A 21,421-nucleotide genomic window follows, 5' to 3' on the forward strand; every position below is an offset into this window, starting at 1 on the left:
GAGGTGGCTCACAGCCAGTGCACGAGGGAGGAGGCTCCCTGGACAGCCTGCTGGTCAGGTACTGGCGCAAGCCCTTCTGGTCACATGATAGTGAGGGCACCGAGCTGTCCCCTCAGCCCTTAGCACAGAGGCGCACGCTCAGATGTGGGTCCCCAGGGAGTCGGCGGTGGGGCTCGGGCGGGGTCACTGCCTTGCTGGTGGCCGGTTGTCAGGGGAACCCCCTCTCTGGGCCTGGGTCCGTACATCTGTCCCACACTGTGATGAGATGAATCTGTGTCACCGATACAGGGACCTACAGGGACTCAGAGGAGCAACCTGAGGAATGACAGGAAACAGGCTTTCCGGCAAAGCGCCCCGGCGGGAACGGGCCCCTGACCATCAGATGCTGGACCCCGGAGTCCTCCACAGGCAGCAGACGGCTGCCACCAGCTGTGTGACCGGTCAGGGCCTGGCTGTGGGGACCAGCCACAACACCGCGAAAAGGGGGCTGCCCCACAACAGGCCACACTGTGTCCCGTCGACCCCAGAAGAAGGCCACCCTCGAGTGACCTCAGCCTCGTCCCTGAGGGTGGGTGGACCTCTGGGCACAGGGCCGGCACCTGTGTGGATGTGTGGGCAGGCAGACACACCCTGAGGGCCAATGGCGGGTGCCAGCCCTTGGGGTATTGACACATGCCAGCTCCTCGCCCAGGCACAGGGCAGGATTCCCTCCCCGGCCCCTGTGAAACGAGGCACGGCCGCCTGGCCTGCTCTGGCCAAGGCAGCGTGAGACGTGGGCAGGTGTGTCATTCCCCAGCAGGAGCTTTGAGAGCGGGTGCGTGAGGCACCCCCTCCCCCGCCCCGCCTCGGGCGACCGGAGATGGGCTTCCCCGGGCCCAGGCCGCTGAGTGAGTGGGGTGAGCAGGCGGCCCCGCCCCGCCCGCTGCCTGGACGTGGAGCACGAACCACACGTCAAGCTCTGCCGCGTGAACACACAGATCGGAGGGTGTTTGTTACTGCAGCGCAACCTTACCTGTGTCCCAGCTCACCCCGACACCCCCAGGGCCCACGGGGACCCCGAAGGGCGCCGGGCAGGGCGCGGGCAGCGGCCCAGGGCACTGACCTGCAGCTCGGTCTGGAAGAAGAACTTCTGCGGACACTGCGAGCAGTCGTAGATCTTGTCCTCCTGTCCGTGCACGGCGAAGATATGCTGCTGCAGCTTGTTGGCCTGGACGAAGACTGCAGAGGACGCGGCCTCAGGAGCCGCCCGCCCAGCAGCCACACGAGGCCCAGTGACCGGCCTCTGTGGCAGCCCTGCTGGTGCCTGCCGGAGGCGGCCGGAGCCAGTGGAGCTGACTCTGCCACTTACCAGTGTGCGGCACTGGGTAAGTCACTTAACCTCTCGGGGCTTCATTTCCTCACCCAAAAAGTGGGGGTCTTTAAAAATACATCGCTCACTGAGTGGCTGGGAGGACCACGTGGGTTAATCCTGCACAACGTCACTGTCGTGATCATCCTTTGCCAGATCCCTGCCACGTGCGGGCTCCCCGAACACAGCACGGGCCCATAGGCAGGCAGGGTGCTCGTCCCCATCGTACAGACGAAAAACGGAGGCACCGGGAAAATTAAATGACTTGTCCTAGGTCCCACCCGCCACTAGCAGGTGGCAGAGCCAAGAATGGAACCGAGCAGACTTAGTGCAGCGTCCGGGACAATGAGGAGCTCTATGGTCGTTACTAAGCTGCTGTCCCACACGGGGGCCCCGCATCCTGGATCAGCGGTCTCAGCGGCTGGGGCCCCGCGGAGCCAGCCCCCACCTAGCCCACAGAGTGTGATACAACAGATCGGCGGGGGGATGGGGGAGGTCCCGAGGCGAAAGGGGAAGAGGGCCCTGGGGAGCCCCCGGGGGGTGTGGGTGTGAGGGCTTTGCCCACAGCAGAGCCCATTCCCCAGGCCTGACGTGAGCAGGTTGCACCCCGGCTTCAGCAGCAGGAGCCCGGCCCTGGGCACCCAGAGGCAGCTGCATGTCTGGGAGGGGAGCTCTTCAGAGAGCCCCTCCTGCCAGGCGCCCTCCCCAGGGTGGGCTTCCTGCCGTGGCAGACAGCAGATGTTGGGGAAGGCAGAGGAAGGCCGAGCGCCCCCACGCACACCGGCTGCCATCTGGGCAGCAGGAGGGGGGCGGGCAGAGCCCCTGAGACTCGCCTCGGGCTGGGACAGCCGCTCGCCTGGGCCGGCAGCCAGTCTGGGGGCTGAGGCTTGGCCGGCAGAGCCGCCTGACTCCTGCGGCCTGGAGCGCGGATGGAGCATGGGCTGTGACAGGCCAGGGGCCGGGGGAGCACCACCAGTGCTGGACAGAGCTGCCGGCGCAGGGAGGTGAGCCTGGGGCCCAGGCAGGGACCCCTGAACCAGGGCCGGGGGCGCTAAGGACTTGCAGCCACTCAGTGCAGGGGTGAGGGGAGGGCTAAGGAAGGGAGCCACCCCACCAGCCTCGAAGGGGCGGCCAGAGGGCCCAGGGGCAGGGGCAGGTCTGCATGGAGGCAGGCAGGGCGCTGTGGCTGGGGATCCCCTGGGACCTCCCCGTGAACCCCGGGTCCGTGTCCGGCCAGGAGCACAAGCCGAGGTCTAGCGAGCCAAGGGCCCCTGCCCGCTCCCCACGGGGCCCTTACCTGTGAAGCACACGGGGCACTTGAAGGTGCCACCCATGCCCTCGAAGCTGTGCTCGATGAGGTGGCAGAGGAGCTTGGCCGGGGAGTCGAACGTCTGGTTGCACAGTTTACACTCGTGGTTGATGCCTTCCTCTGCAAGGAAACCACGCCCGTCAGCGGCCCGGCACGCCACGTGCTCCGGAAGCAGCCCCCGGACCCCGGCACGCCCAGCCGGCCCCTCCCCGACCCCCAGGACCACGGCTGGTGTAGGGGCCGCAGAGCCGAGCCCATCCCAGCCCCAGACAGCCCGGCTCCAAGGCGTACGCGCCCCAGGGGCCTGGCCCCACACTTTGGCTCTCGAAAGTGTCATTTGCTGTGACTTCTCCTGCTGGTCCAGTGACAAGCTGTGCAGGCCGCATTCAACAGCTCGAACCCAAGACTACGTCACACGGACAGGGCCCCAGACGGGGTCTGCCCAGGGAAGGGGATCCAACCAGGATTTTTAAAACTCCAGCAGAATATTTACTGAGCATGTACTGTGTGCCAAGCACTGAGCTGAGTGGGGACTGAACATATAATACTTGCCCTCGTTCTAGTGGGTAGGGAGGCAGAAAATGAACAGAGGGTCGAACATAACACCGCATCAGGGGCTGACGTGAGAACACGGGCAGCTCTCCAGGTAAGAGTCAGAGCAAAGCCTCAGGTGAGCTCGTGCTAAGTAGCAAGGGGCAGCGTGCCTGAGCTAGGGGGCCGGGGACAAGGTGGGGGTGAGGTCAGAGGGGACAAGGGGTGCATATCACCTTACAGTCACTGGAGGACTTTGAGATTTTACTCTAAGAGGGATGGGCAGCCACTGGAAGATATCACCAAAAACAGACAGACAGACAGACCTCTTTTAAACTCTGAAACAGATGGCCTATTTGGTGGCTCATTAAACAATGGGCGGACACCCTGTCCTGCTTCCAGGTCAGAAAGTGGCTCCATCTCCCCACCCAGGAGCTGCCGTGACCCCAAACCCTCATTCAAAGGTCCCAGGGAAGAGAGCGAGCCCCGAGGGCCAGCGACACGCCCGTGTGGCACCCACGCGGAGTTGGCAGGCAGGGTTCAAATCCTAGCTTCACGTCCTGTGGCCTGGGCATCGGTTCACACTGTAAGGGAGGGCCACTGCGAGGGGATGGAAGGGCCTGGCACCTGCGACCAGTGTGACACGGTGGTCAGCAGGGCGTGGCAGAGAATCACACATCTCCCGGGGTGAGAACCTGGCGCTGCCACTTACTGCATGGTCTTGGGTAAGTCGGGGAGCCTGTGCCTCAGTTTCTCCCTTTCTCAGATGCTTGTTGACAGCCTTCCTCACCACCATGCTCCTATCGGAAGGGCCAACACCCGGAGAAGCGACACCACGCGCACTGGCGAGGTCGGGGAGCCGCCGGAGGCCTCGCTCGCCGGCAGGGTGCACAACGTCGCTGCCACACTCACTGGAAGGCAGCCCGGCAGTTTCTCAAAATGCCGAACATTCTCGTACCCTAAGATCCACAGTCCCGCTCCTTGGCGCTTACCCACATGAGCAGAAAACTTACGTCCACACAAAATCCCGCCCACGCACGTGTCCAGCAACTTTCCTCATAACTGCCGAGCCTGGGAGGCAGCCTAGATGCCCTTCGGTGGGTGACGGAATGAACTGTGACGCACCCGGCCGTGGGTCATCATTCAGCGCTAAAAGGCAACGGGCTATAGAGCCGCAAAAGGACACGGAGGAGATGTGAGCGCACGTCACCGAGTGACAGACCAGTCTGCAAAGGCCACGCGCTGCATGACATCACGGAAAGGCCAAAACCGTGGGGACAATAAGGTCGGCGGCTTCCAGAGAGGGCGGCGGAGGAGGGATGGAAGGTGACCGTTAGGGCAGCGAGAATACTCTGCGTGGTGCCACAATGACGGGTACGTGTCATCACACCTTCCTCCAAACCCACAGAGCGCACAACGCCGAGGGGAAAGGCCCCCCAAGGCAAACCATGGACTTCGGGTGACCGCGATGGGCCAGAGCAGGCTCATCTTTGCACACACACACGCGAAGGGCCGCCGTGGCGAGTGATGCCAAGGACGAGCAGGCTGCGCCTGTGTGCGACGGCGGCCGTAAGGAAAAGCTCTGGGCCGCCTCTGAGTTTTATTGCAAACCTAACACTGCTCCGAAAAAATAAGGTCTTTAAAAACAAAGTCACCCTAGCCACCCCCATCCCCAAACAGCCTTACTCTCATCGCTGGTGTGGGAATTAAATAAGTTAATAATATTAATAATTCATAATGGGAAGAAACGGGGTTTTGACTCGTCCCTCACACACAGCAAGCACTCGGTGTTTGTCGCCGGGCACACTGGTGTCGGCGAGAACGTTATCTGGGACAGCCAAGGACACGGCTCCCCCTCGGGGTCCCCCAGGGAACCAGCCTCACCAAAGGCACCAGGTGCTCCGATCCGCCCTCAAAGACAAGAATTAGGTAGCAGAGGGGCTCTGCCAGTGCCACGGCACAAGCACAGATGGGCTGAGGCTCCTGGCCAGTCCCCTGGTCCCCAGGCCCTGGCAGGGGCTGGCGGGGACAGCAGGAGTCCCCCCGGCCCAGCCATCCCACCGCAGAGGCACACGGAGCCACGTGCGCGGGCAGGTGGCCTGCCCCACATAGCCCACCGGCTGGAATCTGCCGGGTGTTTGTCGTGCCCCTGGAGCCCTGGCAACTAGGCCACATGCACCCGACAGACACTCAGGCAGATCTCCATTTATCCTAGCGGCAGAGGAACTCGTTGACAAGTTTGGGGACACAGGGCGAGCTCAGCACGCTCACCGCACAAGCCCCATGCACACCCCCCACTTCCCCTGGGGAGGCTCTCATCATAATTAGAGATGGCCTCGGTGTGGGGGGCAGCCTCGGAAGACCCCCAACCCACCCCCTGCCCCATAAATGATGCTTCTCAGTACCTGGCACAGAGTATGGGTTCAAGAACTGAATGGATGAATGGATGAATGAATGAATGAATGAATGAATGAGATATCAACGTTATACGTGGCCTCCCTATTAGAATGTGGAACCTCGTGGATATTTATGAGGCAGAGGGTATGTGAAAATGACAATTGTACAGCGATTTCTATTACGGTTTATAACGTGAATTTAATTTCTGAATTAACCCTGCTTGCTGGGAAAACACGTTTCTAGAGAAGAAAAAATGGGCTCAGAGAATTAGACCGCTAGCCGAGGCCACACAGCCAGCTGGGGGTGGTATTCTGAAGCCCTCCCTATCTGTATGCATTCCAACTGCACACCACCTCCAGGCAGCCTCCCCTGACTAGGCCAGCACGCACGGCTGCCCCTGGCTGGGCACAGCGACCCCGGATTCATCTAACCATATCCCGTGAGTCTTCCTGATGCTGGCGACCAGGCTGTGGGCACAGATGCTGTCTCCTCCTCCTCAGGCCCCTGAAGCATCAGTCCCTGGACCCCCAGGAGGGGCTTGGGAAATACTCATGGAGGAGAGCCAGCCCTGGCCAGGCCCTCTTCCCTGCCCACCAGAGCCCACCCCCCGGGCTGATGGCAGAGCAGGATCTACTGCTCTCTGCCGAGCGGGGGCCTTCGTCCCTCGGCCGTGCGTGGAGCCGTGGCCGTCTGACTCACAGACACCAAGAGGACAGAGAAGGCTCCTGCACCTTAGGAGTCACGTCTGACAGTCACTTTTCGCTCTCTGCGTGCCGAGCAATTCATCAGCGGGTCCCCCCGATTCACAGATGCAGCTACGCCCAGCACCCACATGCAGAAATATGTGCACGGCCAGGCAGCCCCAGAGCTGCCACCGGCTCCACGGCCCACACGGCTGCCACCGAAACCACCAAGCCCCAGCCGGCACCGATGGGAGGTTCCGGGCTAATTAGATCAAGGGCGCCAGACAAGAGCGCGCAGTGCCTGGTCCTGTCTCAGCTCCCCCCCAAGTGTCGAACCTGGGGAGCTGGGAGAGGGGAAATGAAGCCGGCGGAAAGTAAAAGTGAGGTGAAAGCACGAAAGCCCGAGGGGTCCCCACGGACCGGAGAAGCGCTCCCCTCGGAGGCTGGGCCCTCTGGCCTACAAAGCTCCTCTCTGAAGGACGAGGCTAGGAGGGGCCCAGTGGGGTGTCCACTATGCGCACCTCTGCCCCCGAAACCACCCAGGAACATGAGGGGAGCGGGGGAGGGGTGCCCTAGTTAGTGGGCGATGCTCCTTTGCACGCCTGTGGCCAAAGGTGAGCCAGCCCGTGGATGCTGACTGTCACTCGCCCAGCGGGCGCTGACAACCTCTCATCCTGTCCCAAGTTTTGGGGACTGCAGGCAGCAGCATCCCGGGTAATTCAGGAAGAACTTTCCTGACTTCCCTAAGATCATGCGGCACTTGGGGCAGAATGCTGAAGCTGCCTGGGTTCCACGGGCCCTCTGCCCCGGGTGGGGGCCGCGAGGGTCCGCGCGTCCACACGCACACTCGCTTCCGCTCCACACTGTCCTTCAACGGCACTCGACAGGCGTCCATGAGGGAGGACCCCACAACTTGAGTCGTGCAGCCTGACTCATCCGCGAAGCGAGGTGCAGATTTCGCCCACCCCCTGCACCCCACCTCGCCCCCCAGTCCCCAGAAGTCACGGCCGGCACTGGCGATCTGCCGATTTACCATGATCTTTTAAAATAAAAATTTAAAAAAAAAAACCCAAACTGCAGCAAGTACCAAATGCCAAGAGGTGCATTCCCTCCCTCCCCAGCCTCTCTCTCTCTCTCCCCTCTCTCTCTCTCTCTCTCTCTCTCTCTCTCTCTCTCTCTCTCTCTCTCAGCTCTGCTCAGGAATAATAAGTGTTAATTTTACACTTCATTTCTCAAAAAAATAATAGGATGTGCTTTTGCTTAAAACCAAGTCAGGCTGCTGGAACCTTTCAGGCTGAAACTGTGTCAGCCCAAAAGAGAAGCGGAGGGCTTTGTGGCGGAGCCCCGTGCCGAGATGACACAGCTCCCCGTGCTGTCCCCGGTGCCGACTTTTGTCTCCGAAAGCATTTGATCCCTGGCAGACATGCACTTATTTCCATACAGGTCTTGGGGGAAGCCAGGAGGAGAGAGCGCTGATTATCAGGATACTGACGGTGAAGCCCAGGTGGGTCCCCCCGATGTCAGAGGGAGGCCTGGGCCCCGCTCGCAGGCCGTAATTTGCTGCCCGGGAGGGCGGGCCGGCGGGCTGTGGCGGGGAGGGGGGCAGGGCATTGTTCCCGAGCTCCGAGCTCCAACGCACCAGCGTGACCTGCTCCTGCCACATCCTTGGGCCTTGCCCAGCCCTCCTTAAGCGGGGACCCCGCTGGGAGGCTGAGCCGGGAGCGCTGTCGTTAACGCCTTCCCCACTCTGAATGAGTGACGAGTGACGGCCGCCTGAGTTGACAGGGGCCCTAACAGAGCCCCTTCGTCCGGGAAGCAGCAATCGAGGACACAGAAGCTAGAACCAGGAACACCTGGGTTTGAGCCCCAGTCCCATCCCTCCCTCGCTGTGTGTACGCGGACAAGTTACTTAACCTCCCTGAGCTTCCGCTGCTTCTGCTAGAAAAAATGGGGAGACTCCTCACAGGGTTTCTGCAAGGCCGCCGAGCAGGCTTCTCCTGCCACAGGACACCTGCCCTCACTGCGGCGTCCCCCCCCGAGACCGCCTCCTCCCCGTACCCCCACTTCATGCAGTATGCAGGTGTCTGCTCAGATGAGGCCTCCTTGGGGGGGCTTCTTCAGACCCCCCCACCCGCTCTAGCTCCTCACCCTTTCTAGCTCCTTGGCCATCTTTAACTTCCTAGATCCTGTTTGCCGCCCCCAGGGCATGTTAGTTGGTTGGGTTTTAACTGTGAGGGCTACTGTGCTCATTGCTACATCACCAGCACAGAGAACAGGCCGTGGCACATAGTAGGCTCTCAAGAAACAGGAAATGAATGATCTGTGTACACCACTTAGTATGCTGCTTGGAACGTGGCGTCAGGGGTGTGGGGAAGTGCTGGGTGCCATCTGCCAGGGGCCCCACACTCGTAGGACTTGCGGTGTGGCCTGCTCCGAGGCACAGGTGGGAAGGGCTCCCTCGACGACTCACAGAGCAGGGAGGGGAAGCTGGGAGGAGCAGGCCCCCCTACGACAGTGTGGCAGACGGGAGGGGTCCGGGGAGCAGGGGGCTCGCTGATCGCCCCAGGCAGCCCCTCTCTGGTTTTTCGAAGTACAAAAGAGACCACAGAACCTGAGACCTGGGGCCCAGCAAGCCACCCCCACACTGTGACCACCTCGACTGCCCAAAACCTGGCAGTGAGAAGGAGGGCGCATGGCCGGCCACCCACATTTCCACGTTTGAGCCCGCGGGCCCCGCCTGCACCAGCTCCGGCTGACAGGAGGGCTGCGGACTCTCCCCAGGTGAGGCGGGAGGCGGCCCCACACCTGGTAGCGTGGGCAGCCCAGCCACGCATGGCCCCCCACGACAGCACCCTCGCCAGCGGAAGGAAAGCAGAAGGATGCACGCAGCCTCCGTCACCTGCCGGGGCAATGAACTTCACCACACGTCAACTCCACAGCACTGGGAGCCGAGGTCCTCCCCCGACCAAATCGGGTCCAGTAAAGACCCCTGAGGTCCTGGGGTCCAGGCTCAGACACACACAGGACACATGGAAATAATGAAGAGGGAGCACAGCACCCAGCATTCATCCAGGCAAATGCGGAAACAAGAGGGGGCCCCAGGAGAGGACCCTTCTGATGCCACCCCAATAAATAACCAACAGCAAACAGGCAAACAGGCACAGGACACGACAGAGCACACGCCAGTGGGGGCTCAGGCTTTTGTTCTCTCTAAGGAACAAAGACTTTGGGGCAGAGAGAGAAGAGGGTAAATAACAATATCCAGACAGCCAGACCAGGCTGTTGATCGATTTGTCATTATATTCCAGCAGGAAATGGACCCGGGCAGGCAGAGGGCAAGGGGGAAGATGACATTGGAAGTTGACAAGGGCCAAAGGAAAAAAAGCAGCGTCTCAGAGGGAGCCCTTCACCAAAGGCCAGGCAGGAACTGGAACTGGAGAACTGGAGAGTGAGGGTGGGGCAAGTGCTGATCTTGGGTCCCCAAGCCCTTGGGGCACCTGGACACGCTCGGCATGGCGTGGTCCCCGGCAGCAGCCCTGGCATCCCCTGAGAGCTGGTTCGACACGCAGCCTCAGTCCCGCCCCAGAGCTGCAGAAGGAGAATCTGCATTTGAATGTGCTGTGGCGACGTGGGTGTGCGTTCTGGTTTGAGGGGCCCTGAGCTCTGTAACAAGCTTCTGGGGAAGCCGGTCTCGTCAGAATCCCGCTGTCACGAAACTGTGTTCAGAGCCAGCGCAGTGCTCTTTGCCGAGGCCGTACGGTACAGATCTCTAAAAAGGGCAAAGTTTTCCAGAGTCGCTTTTTGTCCACACTACACAAGACGGAGAAGTCATCAGCTAACAGTGGGAGACACATTCCTATTATCCTGGCTGGGATGGAGTGATGTGGGGCGTCTTTGGAGGGGCTGCTCGACACTCAAGCGCGACACCCCGGCATCCCCAGTGCCCCGGACCCCCAGTGCCAGGGTGCAGCGGGCCTCCCGTCACTCAGGGGTGCTCAGCCTTGCTTGAAGCCAAGCCCCACCATGGCCGGCCCCCATTTGGGCCTCCCATTTTCCTAATTAATCCTGGAGGACGGGCTGTGCCCTTCCTTCTCCCCAGGGAAGCAACTTCCCAGGCCTTTCTGGCCAGGAGGGACCCACCTCAGGGTCCCCCGTGTTTCACAGAGGCTTATAAATGAGCTCTGGCAGCCTGAACCGGGCCCCACGGGGACCCAGAGCCTCTTCAAAACAGAGCCCTGACAATTAGGCAGTCTGAGTTTTGAAAGGCTTGGGATTGATGGCGTGGACAGTAAAAACATCACCTGGGGAGCTGGGTGTAGTCCTCCGAGGGTTGCCTGAGGTCAGTTGCCATGGCAACGGAGAATGAGCTCAACCTGGTAACTGACCCTTATCTTTTTTTGATCTGTGGGCCACTTGGGGCCAAGGCTTCAAATCAACTGGAAAATAATCCGGTCACATATCAGAAAGAAAACTATTTATACTTATTTACCCAGGCGCCCACCAGCCTTTGCCCCCTTCCGACGTGATGCCGGCCTCGCGGGTCCGAGCGGAGGTGACGTCGCCGCGGGGGGGCAGAGGCAGGCCACGCCCTCTCCGCACACCAGCTGTGTCGCGTGCGGGCGGGCGGACGAGGGGGCAAAGGGGTCCCCACCCGCCCCTCCACCCAGCAGCGTCCAGTAAAAGTCCCCGGAGGGAGTGGAGCCCTGAGGTCCGGCCCCGTGCCTGTGACTCAGGCTTGTCACTGCAGCCTGGCCCGATCACTCGGCTGCCTGGCTTCGTTCCAGGGCCGGCCAGATTCTCCACGTGTTCCCAGGCAGATGTCGTGGGTCGCTCTCGGCACCTGGGGGCGGCGTCGAGCTGAGGTTTGGGACAGGAAGGCTGAGAGTGGGGACAGCTGCAGGCCCTTCCTCCTGGTCCCATCCCACGGGAAGGCCTGGCTGGCTCAGCCACCCCGCACTCACCCGGGGTCCCCATGGCAAGGGCGGCCCTGTGGCCACGGCCCGTCTCCAGGACTCGTTGTCCTAAGTCACAAGTACTTTGCTCCTCTCGCCTCCTCCGAAACTCAACTTGGAAGATTCCAGATGGTTCCACCGACCGACGGCTCCCAAGAGCCACGGCAGATGGATCTTAGCCAAGGGTCAGTTAAGCTTGAGGATGATCCGGGTAAAGTCCCCTTGAGATTTCCCATCACCACAAACAGGACAGCTCAACAGACTGCCCCCCACTCGCCCTCGTGTCATCGAGACACGATCGTTTGGGGAGTGGCGGGGAACATGGCTGAGAACTAGGCAGCTTGTGGGATCTGCCTGGCTCCACCCCAGACGCACAGAGTGACACTGGCCAGGCGCCTTCCCTCCAGGCCTCAGTGTCCTCGTCCGCGAGGTGGGGTGAGGGCCGTCCCTCACAGGGCTGTCGTGCACAGTGAGCGAGAGGAAGGTGAAGAACAGTGACCGCCAGGTGACAGTCACTGCGACCCCGGCTGCCGTGGTGACCTCGGCCGCCACTCCGCCCTGGAACTCCGTGCCCAGGGTCTAGTAAACGGTGTGCACGAGCCCCCTGCGGGCTCGTGGGGCAGTGGGGTCCGCCCTGGGAGATGCCTCGGGTCACTTTTCCTGTCTCTGTCCTCTTCCACCTCTGTCCCACGCCCCCTTTTCTGCAACAGCAAAGTCTGTGTCCGGATTTCAAACCCCTCTGCTCAACGGCGCCTTGCTGAGGCCGCCAGCTCTGATGCCCCATGAGCGAAGTTTCCTACTTTTGGGCGGCTCTCCTCCTTGTCCTACCCTCTTAAAACTCAGTGGGACTTCCATGGCGGTCAAAAGTGGGGCCTGAAATGAGGGCCCCACTCAGGTGCACGTGGCCTCAGCTCTTCTTCATAGCTGGGCCCATGCGGGGAGCTCCTTTAGCCCCCCAGCCCCACTCAGTGCTCCAAGAACCTCGAACAGAGGTGGCCCAGTCAGACGGGAACCTGGACAGGCAGAGGCTCCCTCCAGCTCTCCGATCTGCTCCCACACTGCCAGCAAACACAGGCCCGGGTGCCCGCAGCCCTGGACAGTTAGTGAGAAAAGACCGCATCTTCACAGAGGACCCTGTTGGCAGACCTCTCGTGGCAGCCGGGCCCCTCAACAATCTGAGCGCTTGTAACCTTCAGGACACAAGGTGACCAGTTGTCTTGGGAAAAAAAGAAGTCACCAAAGAGGCCCTGGACACGCCACCAAGAGATGGGATGTGCCCGTCTCAGCTACTTAATGGAAAGAGAGAGGGGATGATTGAATCAAATCAACCACAGACCGATCGGTGGGCCTTGACCCGGAACCCAAAGGGGGAGAGAACCTCCCTGCCCCCAAACTCCTTGAACCTGAGGCTTTGGGGGCCTGAAACACCCATCGCCCTCCTCACACTCACCCGCTTCCACCTGCACAAGACCAGGGCCCTCGGAAAGTGAAGATTCTGCTACCTCCCCCGGGGACCCACTCAGTGAAAACAGCAGCTTATCCTTCCTTAACACACCACCTACTTAACACCTCCTGATGGGTGTCCCCCATCTTCAGATTCGAGTTTTCTACAACGAGGCAACTGCTGAAAAATCCATCGTGCTAATAATCCTCAGATTAATGGCCTCTAATAACATACAATTAACGTGACAGGCAGGCTGCGGAACCCTTATTGTCACCGACCCTGCCAGGGACGCACACATTACTCCTGCTTCCACGACAAGGGGTTTTCTCTGCTGCTGACATCATTTTTTTTCCCCCGCCAACATCCTTTTTTGAACTGAGCAAGAGCAATGTATCAAAAAGCCAGAGAGCGGTCCACGTGTACACGCACAGGGCGCCGACCCAGAGGCAGGGAGCAAGGCTTTGCAAAGCTTCTCCATCCAGACTGACACAGGACTGGCCCTGCAGCTCCCAATGCTTAAAGCGAGACCTTGTGCTTGGCCTGGAAGTGCAGTTCACCACGTCTTCCTCTCCGGCCATGCTCAGTGGACACTGGGCAGCCTCACCTCTCAGCAACGACCAGGGCAAAAATAAGTGACATCGCTAGAACATAATGGCTGATTTCTATTGCGAAGCGTTAAAGAGTTTGCATCTGCTAGATCTGCACTGTCCGATTGGTCAGCTGCTGGCCGCACGTGGCTATTTAAATCCAAATTAATCAGTTACATAAAGTTGAAAGTTTGGTCCCACATCTCAGGCGCTGAGCGGCAGTGTGGCTGCCGATCTGCACAGCAGAGCGACCGGCCGGGTTCCGAGTCCCCGGCTCACTCAGCCCTGGAGTCCCGGAGCCTACACGCTGTGTGGCACAAAGCCGGCAACTGGTAAATACCTACCGCATCGTCACACGTGTGTTTCAAAACATGGTAAAGAACGCCCCGTCTCTTTCGCTCATCAGCTCTCGTGGCGATCGCCCTGCATGGGTGACTGCTCAGATGTGACCTTCTATGACCTTCAACTTAAACTCCTGCCCTGGTAACGATGGGTCGCTTTGCCCGGGCAGGTAAGAGTACGCAGCTGCAGGATCTTCCGAGAGGAATACGGTTTCTCTGAAAAACGCAACTCAAACCGTTGGGTGGCTCTGGACCGACAGGCTGCAAAGCAGATCGGTCACTGCGGGTGACTAGCTGGTCCAGAAGCCCACCTGCCACACCCACACCGAGCCACCCCTCACCACGCACCCCGTGTCCCCAGATCCTGCACGTCCCCGAGAAACATCAGAATGTGAGCAGAGGACACTTCCTGCGGTCAAAGCCCAGATATGCCCCGTTTGACCCGGCTTCGCCCCGCTGCCGAGAGGGAGGCGAGCGCCTGGGTCTGCGAAGCTCTATCGGGCGGTCTGTGCAGCTTCCTCGTTCTGCTTCCGCAGGCCGCGCTCGCAAAACCGGGTTTTTGCTGCGTCCCGAGTAAAGTGAAAACTGAAGCTAAGATGGGAAATTCAAACGCAACGTGGAATAAATGAATACGTTCAAATCAAAGCCACGGCCTTCGAGCCATCACGTGACTCCGGCAACCCCAGCAGCACTGAGCCGACGCTGGGGAGCGCGTTTCCTTCGGCCAAAAAGCCACGAGAGAGCGACGCTTCGAGTCACGTGGCCTCTGAGGCATTCGCTAGGTCGACCTCGGCTCTCTCACCCCTGCCCCTCGTCGCCCAGCCATGCCCACCACACGCCCCCTTGTCAGGGGCGACACGGCTGCCACCTTCTCTCCTCCCCCGGCAGGCCCGGGGCTGGACGACCAGGCTCAGGCTGGACATCAGTGCGGGCTGCTGTTCGTTCGGCTCCCAGAGCTGAGCTCTGCCAGGCGGCTGGTTATCTGGAATGGTGTCGGCCCAGCACCCCGAGACCAGAACGGGGGTCTGCCATCCCTAGACAGCTCCCAGAGGCGGGCCAGTCCACCTGTGCCCACAGCCAGCCCTGTCCCCCACCTGGCCCTGCCTTCACCCACCCGGCAGGCCCCGGAAGCCTGAGGTCTGTACCCATCCCAACCCCCATTCCCAGCCCAAGGAGGCATTAAGTGACAGCCGCAGAGGGCCGCCACCCCCAGAAAACGGGATAGGCAGCCTGCGCCAGGGGCCAGGCTCAGACTACCTGCTAGGAGGCTGGGGACCGGGGAGGAGGCTGTCCCCACGCCACCCTCCGCTCTCCATGCCGGCCCAGGGGCGGGAACGGATGCCACTGGCTGTGAGGAGACCCAGGCTGCTCGAGGCCCACACCCCACGGCAGGACAATGCCCCTCCACCCAGCCCTGGTGTGCGTCCTGCCTTTACCCTTCACCGACGCCTTCGTGAAACACCACGTCCGACGCCAGCAATGCACCCTTTGCCCTCCACCCTCCCGGCCCCCTCCCCCCCACCCTCTGCAATCCACCCAGCACACACGGCACAGTCGTCCCCAAGCTCTGTGGCCATCACTTCACTTCCTTCCTCAAGAGCCCACAGCGGCCTGTCTCCCAGTGCCAAGCTCCATCCTTCTGCCAGAGGGCCCGGGCCTCAGCCCACCTCACGCTACCCTTGGGCACACCCGCCCCTCCCGCCCCACGGGCCTCCTCCCTGGCAGGACCTGCTCATTCCAGACGCTTTGCCCTCATTCAAACAGTTCTCGGGGCTTTGCCTCTGTCCTTCCGACCACTTTGCCTCCGTCCCTCCAACCATGGTTTCCCAAGGGAAAGTTCGACATTGCCATTCGAGCCTCCGGGTCCAGCTGCACCCACAGCTGTCATAGTTACGTGAAATGAAAACGCGCCTTTCAAAAAACTCTTCTCTTTGCTTAAGCTAACTCGACTTTCTGCCACTTACCACCCAAACAGTCCTGGCCGATAAATTCTGAGGACAATAAAAGCGGTTCTGTCACTCGCCTGGTGTCTCTATTAGGGCCGGACACACACGAGGTGCTCACTGAATGCTCCAGATTCACACCCCACCCACGCCTCTGGACCCCGCTCTGGAGTGCTCAGCCTGGGGGTTCCCCTGCTCGGCGCCCTCCCAGATGCATGCGCTCAGTCGCATGGCTCCAGGTCCACAGACACCCCCAGAGGCTGCTCCCAGAGGAGTCGCCCAGCACGCCAGATGGTGACGCCACCCCCAGCAGAAAGGCTGCTGTCAGGCTGGCCACAGGCCCTCGCTTGCTCAGTCACCGTACTCAGCAGCACGGCATATGGAGGCAAGTACAGCGTAGGAGCCACGTCCGCTCCCGCCACATCCAGCTGCAGGATCTTGGGTGAGTGACCAAGTGTGTTAATATGTCCCCGCCACTGCTGCCATTGGCTGGGCCAGGCACTGGGGTAACAGGCCAACGAGATACTCTCTGTGGCCCCCACGTTGCTGAGGGATAAGGAGTCTGGGAGGCCAGGTTAAGGGACATGCTCTGTGTGATGACAGTTACCCAGAAACCCTGAAAATACCCCACCTCAGGCTGTTTAGCCCCCTGCGGAGGGGGCAGCAGAGATCTACAGGAGGCCGGTGGTTGGCGGCCTCTGTGTTGGAGGAGCTGGCCGGAGTCAGGCGCTCAGCAGCCTGCCAGGCCCGCCAGAGCCCTGGGTCCGAGCAGGCCACATTGCAGCCTCACTGACCCGGGGCCCAGGACACAGAAGCTGCTCCACTGGAGGGCGGGCAAGAGGGCCGAGGCCTGGAGTGATGACCCAGGGTCCCTGGTGCCACCAAAGGGCTTGGTCTGAGATGGCATCTCTGTCTCGACCGCACATGACCAGGAAATGGACATACACATACCCCTTCAGGACCTGCTTTGTGGTCCCACAAATTGAAGGAGTTTCTCAATATAGAAGCTTCCATCACAGCAAAGGACATAGCCCCCCATCCCAACCATGACGCCTGCCTCAGATCTGGGGGGACAAACAAACGCCAGGCAGATTCCTCTGCCCTCTCCTCAAGCTTTATCATACCCTGAATACACGAGGGCCCAACCCCGACGACAGTCCAAAATCCAGAAGCCAGATGCTAACGCAGCACCTTGAATTCCGCTCCGGAAACCAAGGGTGTGTCTCCAACCCATGACCTCCCCAGGCAGGGACTCCACCCAGCCCTATCCCGGCCCAGGAATCCCGTACGCCTTCCCGTGGGACCGGCCCTGCATGCAAGTGGGGATCCGGGCGCCCTCTGTCCAGTTCACTATGGAGAGCCCCTCCATGCCTTAGCCTTTGCGGGCTAAGCCCTTCCCAGGAATGCCCGCCATGCCTCTGGACGACAGCATCAGGTCACGCGCTCACCTCGCAGGGCCAAGTCCAGCCCATCCACCCCTCACCTCGAGCCCCACGGGGGACCCCTGCTCGCTCCGCTGAGAACTAGCCGTTCAGCACGCTCGGCCTGGCCACCCTCTCTCTCCCCGGCAGCTGGTGCCACCCGGCGCCCTGCACACACTGGGCACTCAGTCAGTGCCTGCTGGACAAAAGGGGCTTCCTTAGAGACAAGCTGCATTTAGCCCCTGTCCCCAGCCCCAGGGGCCAGAGGCAAACGCCTCCAGAGAGGACACACACGAAGGTGTCGGAGGGCCCCCTGGATGGCGGGATATGCTTTTGTTAGTCTTGCTTGGCTGTATTTTCTAGTTTTCCTTCAATGGGCATGGATAACTTTTGTAACAGATTAGAATAAAAGCTTTTTATTTAAAATTCTAACCCACTGACTAATGATTAAGACAGCGGAGGCAAGGGCAGCATCCCCTCTTGGGCCCCAGCGTCCCCACCTACAAGGCGAGATGGTTGAACCAGATTCCCAGGCCCCTCCAGGCCCCGGTCTGCGGCTGTGCCCGTGGGGGGCTCCGGGCAGCTCTCACCGTCTGCTGGTCCCCGCCGCGTCCCCACCTCTGTGGGGCAAACCGCCCGCCCGTGCCTAGACTCAGCCCCATCGTCTGCCAAGGACGAGCAGGCCACTGCTCAAGCCTGGGCCCTGCCACCGTGCGAACCGGCACGTCACCTCTCTGCACCCAGCTCCCCATGCAAGACGGGGCCAGAGTCCACAAGCATCTGTGGAGCTGAGAGAGCACAGGGCGGAAGGCACTCTGCAAGGGTGTGCGTCTCCATCCGTCCCCACGCCGGGCATCAGGCTGCATGCGAGTTGGGATTTGTTGCAGGCTCGCGCCCCAGAGGGAAGGAGACACGTGGCCACAAAGCCAGAGGCCAGGAGGTGCAGGGACACGGGTGGTGAGGAGGTCGGCATGTGACGCCCCCACAACCCATTAGACGTCCTCAGCAAGCCTGCTTCAGACCAGGCCCAGGCTGGTGCCGCCCCCTGGGGAGGCGGCCGCGCCGAAGGCCCCACAGGCCAGATGCAGCCGGCCCAGATCTGCGCCCTCCGTGAGATTGGAGATGACAGGCTCGGGGGCCGGGGGGACCGGGTCAGAGGCAACTTGGCAGCGAGAAGGGGAGGAGGAGCAGCTGGCCTCCCAGGCCCGCGAGGGGCCGCCCCGCAGCCCCTCGGGTCTGAGTCCTAAATGCTCCCGTCCAGGGCTGAGGTCCTACTGCTGCACCTTCCCGCCCTGCCAGAGTGATGCAAAGACCCAATATTTGTATTCCGAATGCTAATTTGACGTAGAGGAGTAGGCATGGGGGAGTGTTTATAATTGGCACTCCAATAAGCCCACAAATGACGCCAGTATTTTATAAGCTTGTTAGAAACAAATCACCCCTCAGCTGATATTTGCTTACTGATGAATCATAGAAGGGCTCAATACACAAAGACAGAATCCGAAAGGAACGTCTTTCTTCAGCCCCAAACTCGGCTGCGATGCTGGGAGCCTGAGCCTGCTCGCCTCCAGCACCTGTCCCTCGCCCTTCGCTCCCGAAAGGCTCCCCAGGAGGGCAAATCATTGGCACCAGCCCCTTCTCTGTGCATACCCTCCCTCCACTCCCCCACCCCCCATCGATGGCCTAATCTGAGGCTCAATCCAGCTCCAGTGGCAGCCCCGTCCTTCTGCCACCCCCAGAGTCCTCTGCGGGAGCAGATCCAATCCAGCTAATTTGCATAATGATGAAGCCCTCCAGTGCAGGCTGGGTCTTCGGAGGGTTGAGAAGAAATATGCCCTGTCCTTCGGAGAGGCACACAGAAGGCTCAGTGCAGCCCGAGAGGAATGGGGCGCCCGGCGGGTGGGCGGGGGGCTGCGAGGAACCGGCAGCTCGCCCGCCAAGGACAGTCCAGGTCTGTCACCTGCTGAGCCTATGTCCAGCTGGCCCAGCGGAGGAAGGACTGCCCAGGGCTGTAAACCAGCAGGAAATGAGGTTCAGAGTGCCAGCTTCAGACTCAGGCCGGACAGACCCAGGTCACAGCGACCGCCACTAACCGGCTGGCTGACCTTGGGCAAGCCACTGACCTCAGGCAGCCGGTAAAGCACAGATTACAACAGCCTGAGAGAATGTGACCACTGCGGCCATTATTACAGTAACAGCCTCGTTATTCTCAGCCCAGCCGATCTGGTCCATCCACTCGTGTTTATTTGCAAATGCCAGGTGTTATGCAGGGCAGTCCGGGAGACACAGGGACGAATCAGACACCTTTCTGCTCTTTAAATCACCTCCAGTGACAAAACCACTCCAGGTCCTCGAGGAAAGGGCAGGACCGGAAGGGGGCGTGTGGGGGTCATCAGGGGGTCGTCAAGCTCTGCTTTGTGGTCTGGATCTGTTCACTTCTGAAAATTCATCGAGCTGCACTTTTCCGATTTGTACATTTTTTTCTGGACATATGTTATACTTCAAAGACATTTTTAAAACCCGATCGACTCCGGGAGGGTGATGAGCCAGGTGTGCAAGTGACAGCGGGCAGGAAGGGCCAGCTCGTCAGCCGGGCTGGATAAACAATGTGTAGGACGGGGGTGAGGGCAACGCCGAACGGGAAGGAAGCCTTCTGAGCCCTCCACGCGAGGTGAGGACTGCCTCAGCAGGTGCCTGGCATGTCGTGGGTGCTCGGCAGATTCCTGCTGAATGCGTGAGTGAGTGACAAATGGCCTCCTGGAGGAGGTGACCTTGGAGGAGCGTGTTGATGAGATGTTGGGGGGAGGGTTCTCTCTGGCGCACAGGCTCCCGAGCGGGTTTGCTCCAGAAGACAAGTGCTCCCTGGACCAGGGGCCACCTGCAGCTTGACATCGGGAATGGGGACCTCTGCCTCTGCCGGGCTCACAGTCTGGGGGAGCCAGACCTCCAAGAAGCAGTTTCCTCCTTCTTCCACTCTGCACATAGCGACTGAGCACCCCACTACAAAGTACAGTGCCAGGTGCCGGTGACATGTGCAGCTGAACAGGGTCACGGGGCTCCCGAACTCACGGTGCTCACTGCTTCCTGTCAGTAAGCAATTCTGAAATCCTAGTGGGAGTGACACACCAAACCCGACGCTACGGCGGCCTTCCACGTCAGCCGCTGATCACCTCAGCAGTGCCATGAGGCCGGTGCGGTCTTCGTTCCCATTTATGAGCGAGAAAGTTGACACCGAAGGACGTTAACTTGTCCTAGGTCACGGCGCTTACCAACGTGGCTGACCCGCGACTGGAACGCAGCTCCCACCTGCGGCACCGTCTCTGGGTGTTGATCCAGGGGCCAGAGACGGGTCTCCCCCTTGGCCTCTACCGAACACTGACACCCACGTCTGTTTGACAGCTCTGGGAGCAGGCCGGACGGGGGCACCATTTTACAGGTGGGGACACTAGGAGTCTTAGCACCAGCCCACGAAAGGTAGTGACAACAGAAACCAGCCCCAGGGGCTCAACTCCTCGTCCAGGGCACTTTCCCTGCCCAGTGCCGTTGGTGGGGCAGTGGAGACAGGACAGAAGGGGCGGGCGGGCAGGTTTGGTGAGGGCCAGCCCAGCACACGGGGGTGCGGCGTGTTCAAGGCAGGGCCCTGGCCCCTAAAGGGCCACACAGGCTCAGGGACCCGCTCAGAGCCTGTGAACTACGTGGGCGTCATTCTCGGCCCCACCTACCATGCGCCAGCCTGGGTGACCCCACCCCCACCCACTCACGGCCTCCAGCCCCAGTGAGAAAGCAGCCACAGCTGGAGAAATAGCTCGTGCTGAAACGGTTCTCCCAAGCTGCCTGGGAGCAGGCACCGCTGCTTTAAATGGCGATTTTGCAGTTTGGGGTGGAAAATGATTTTCCCCGGCACACAGGGAGCGCTCATGCTGGGCGGCAGTTCTGCCTCCCATGCAAAGCCGCACAGACACTGGCCGTGACTGGGATGGGCGAGCCTCAGCTGCTACAGCTCCCAGACAGGACCGGAGAGCTAAAAATTAGTAACATTTACGAAGTTCTGACTACGTGCCAGGTATTCTGCTAAACGTTTTCCACCTGGGATGGGCTCGTAAAATCTCCACGAGGAGGTGACGGTGGGTGACGGAGCCCAGGCACTCTAGCCACAGAGGCCTGCTCTTCACCCCCGGCTTCTCTAAAGGTGACTTCCTCCCCGTTATTTGTCACCCCTGGTGGCAGAGGCAGAAAGGTGACTAAAGTCAATACTTCGTTTCTGTTACGTGCAAAGCGTAGAGCCAGGTGTCAGGAATAGAAGCACGTAAGAACGAAACTGCCTGCAAGAACCGTTAAACTGTTCCACCCACAAATGCAGGCCGTCTCTGCACTGAGATCAGTTTTAATGATCAGGCACTTTGCTCAGCACATAGTAAGGTCACAGCAAATGTCTCCTGACCAAGCGGAAAAAAAAAAAAAAGTT

At 60.5% G+C, this 21,421-nt stretch overlaps 1 protein-coding gene across 3 annotated transcripts in view; it reads right to left on the reverse strand.

The window, feature by feature from the left end:
- Positions 1–21,421, reverse strand: part of ZNF423 (zinc finger protein 423) — a 287,541-nt gene that overhangs the window by 24,562 nt on the left and 241,558 nt on the right. For all 3 annotated transcript variants that reach the window (XM_039880813.1, XM_039880815.1, XM_039880814.1), the window contains 2 exons: positions 2,646–2,777; positions 1,103–1,218 (listed from right to left, as the gene is read on the reverse strand). In XM_039880813.1, the coding sequence (XP_039736747.1) occupies positions 1,103–1,218; positions 2,646–2,777 (248 nt within the window). The remainder of the gene's footprint in view (positions 1–1,102; positions 1,219–2,645; positions 2,778–21,421) is intronic.

This window comes from Pteropus medius, unplaced genomic scaffold (assembly GCF_902729225.1).
Source record: "Pteropus medius unplaced genomic scaffold, Ma_sr-lr_union100, whole genome shotgun sequence".
NCBI lineage: Eukaryota > Metazoa > Chordata > Mammalia > Chiroptera > Pteropodidae > Pteropus > Pteropus medius.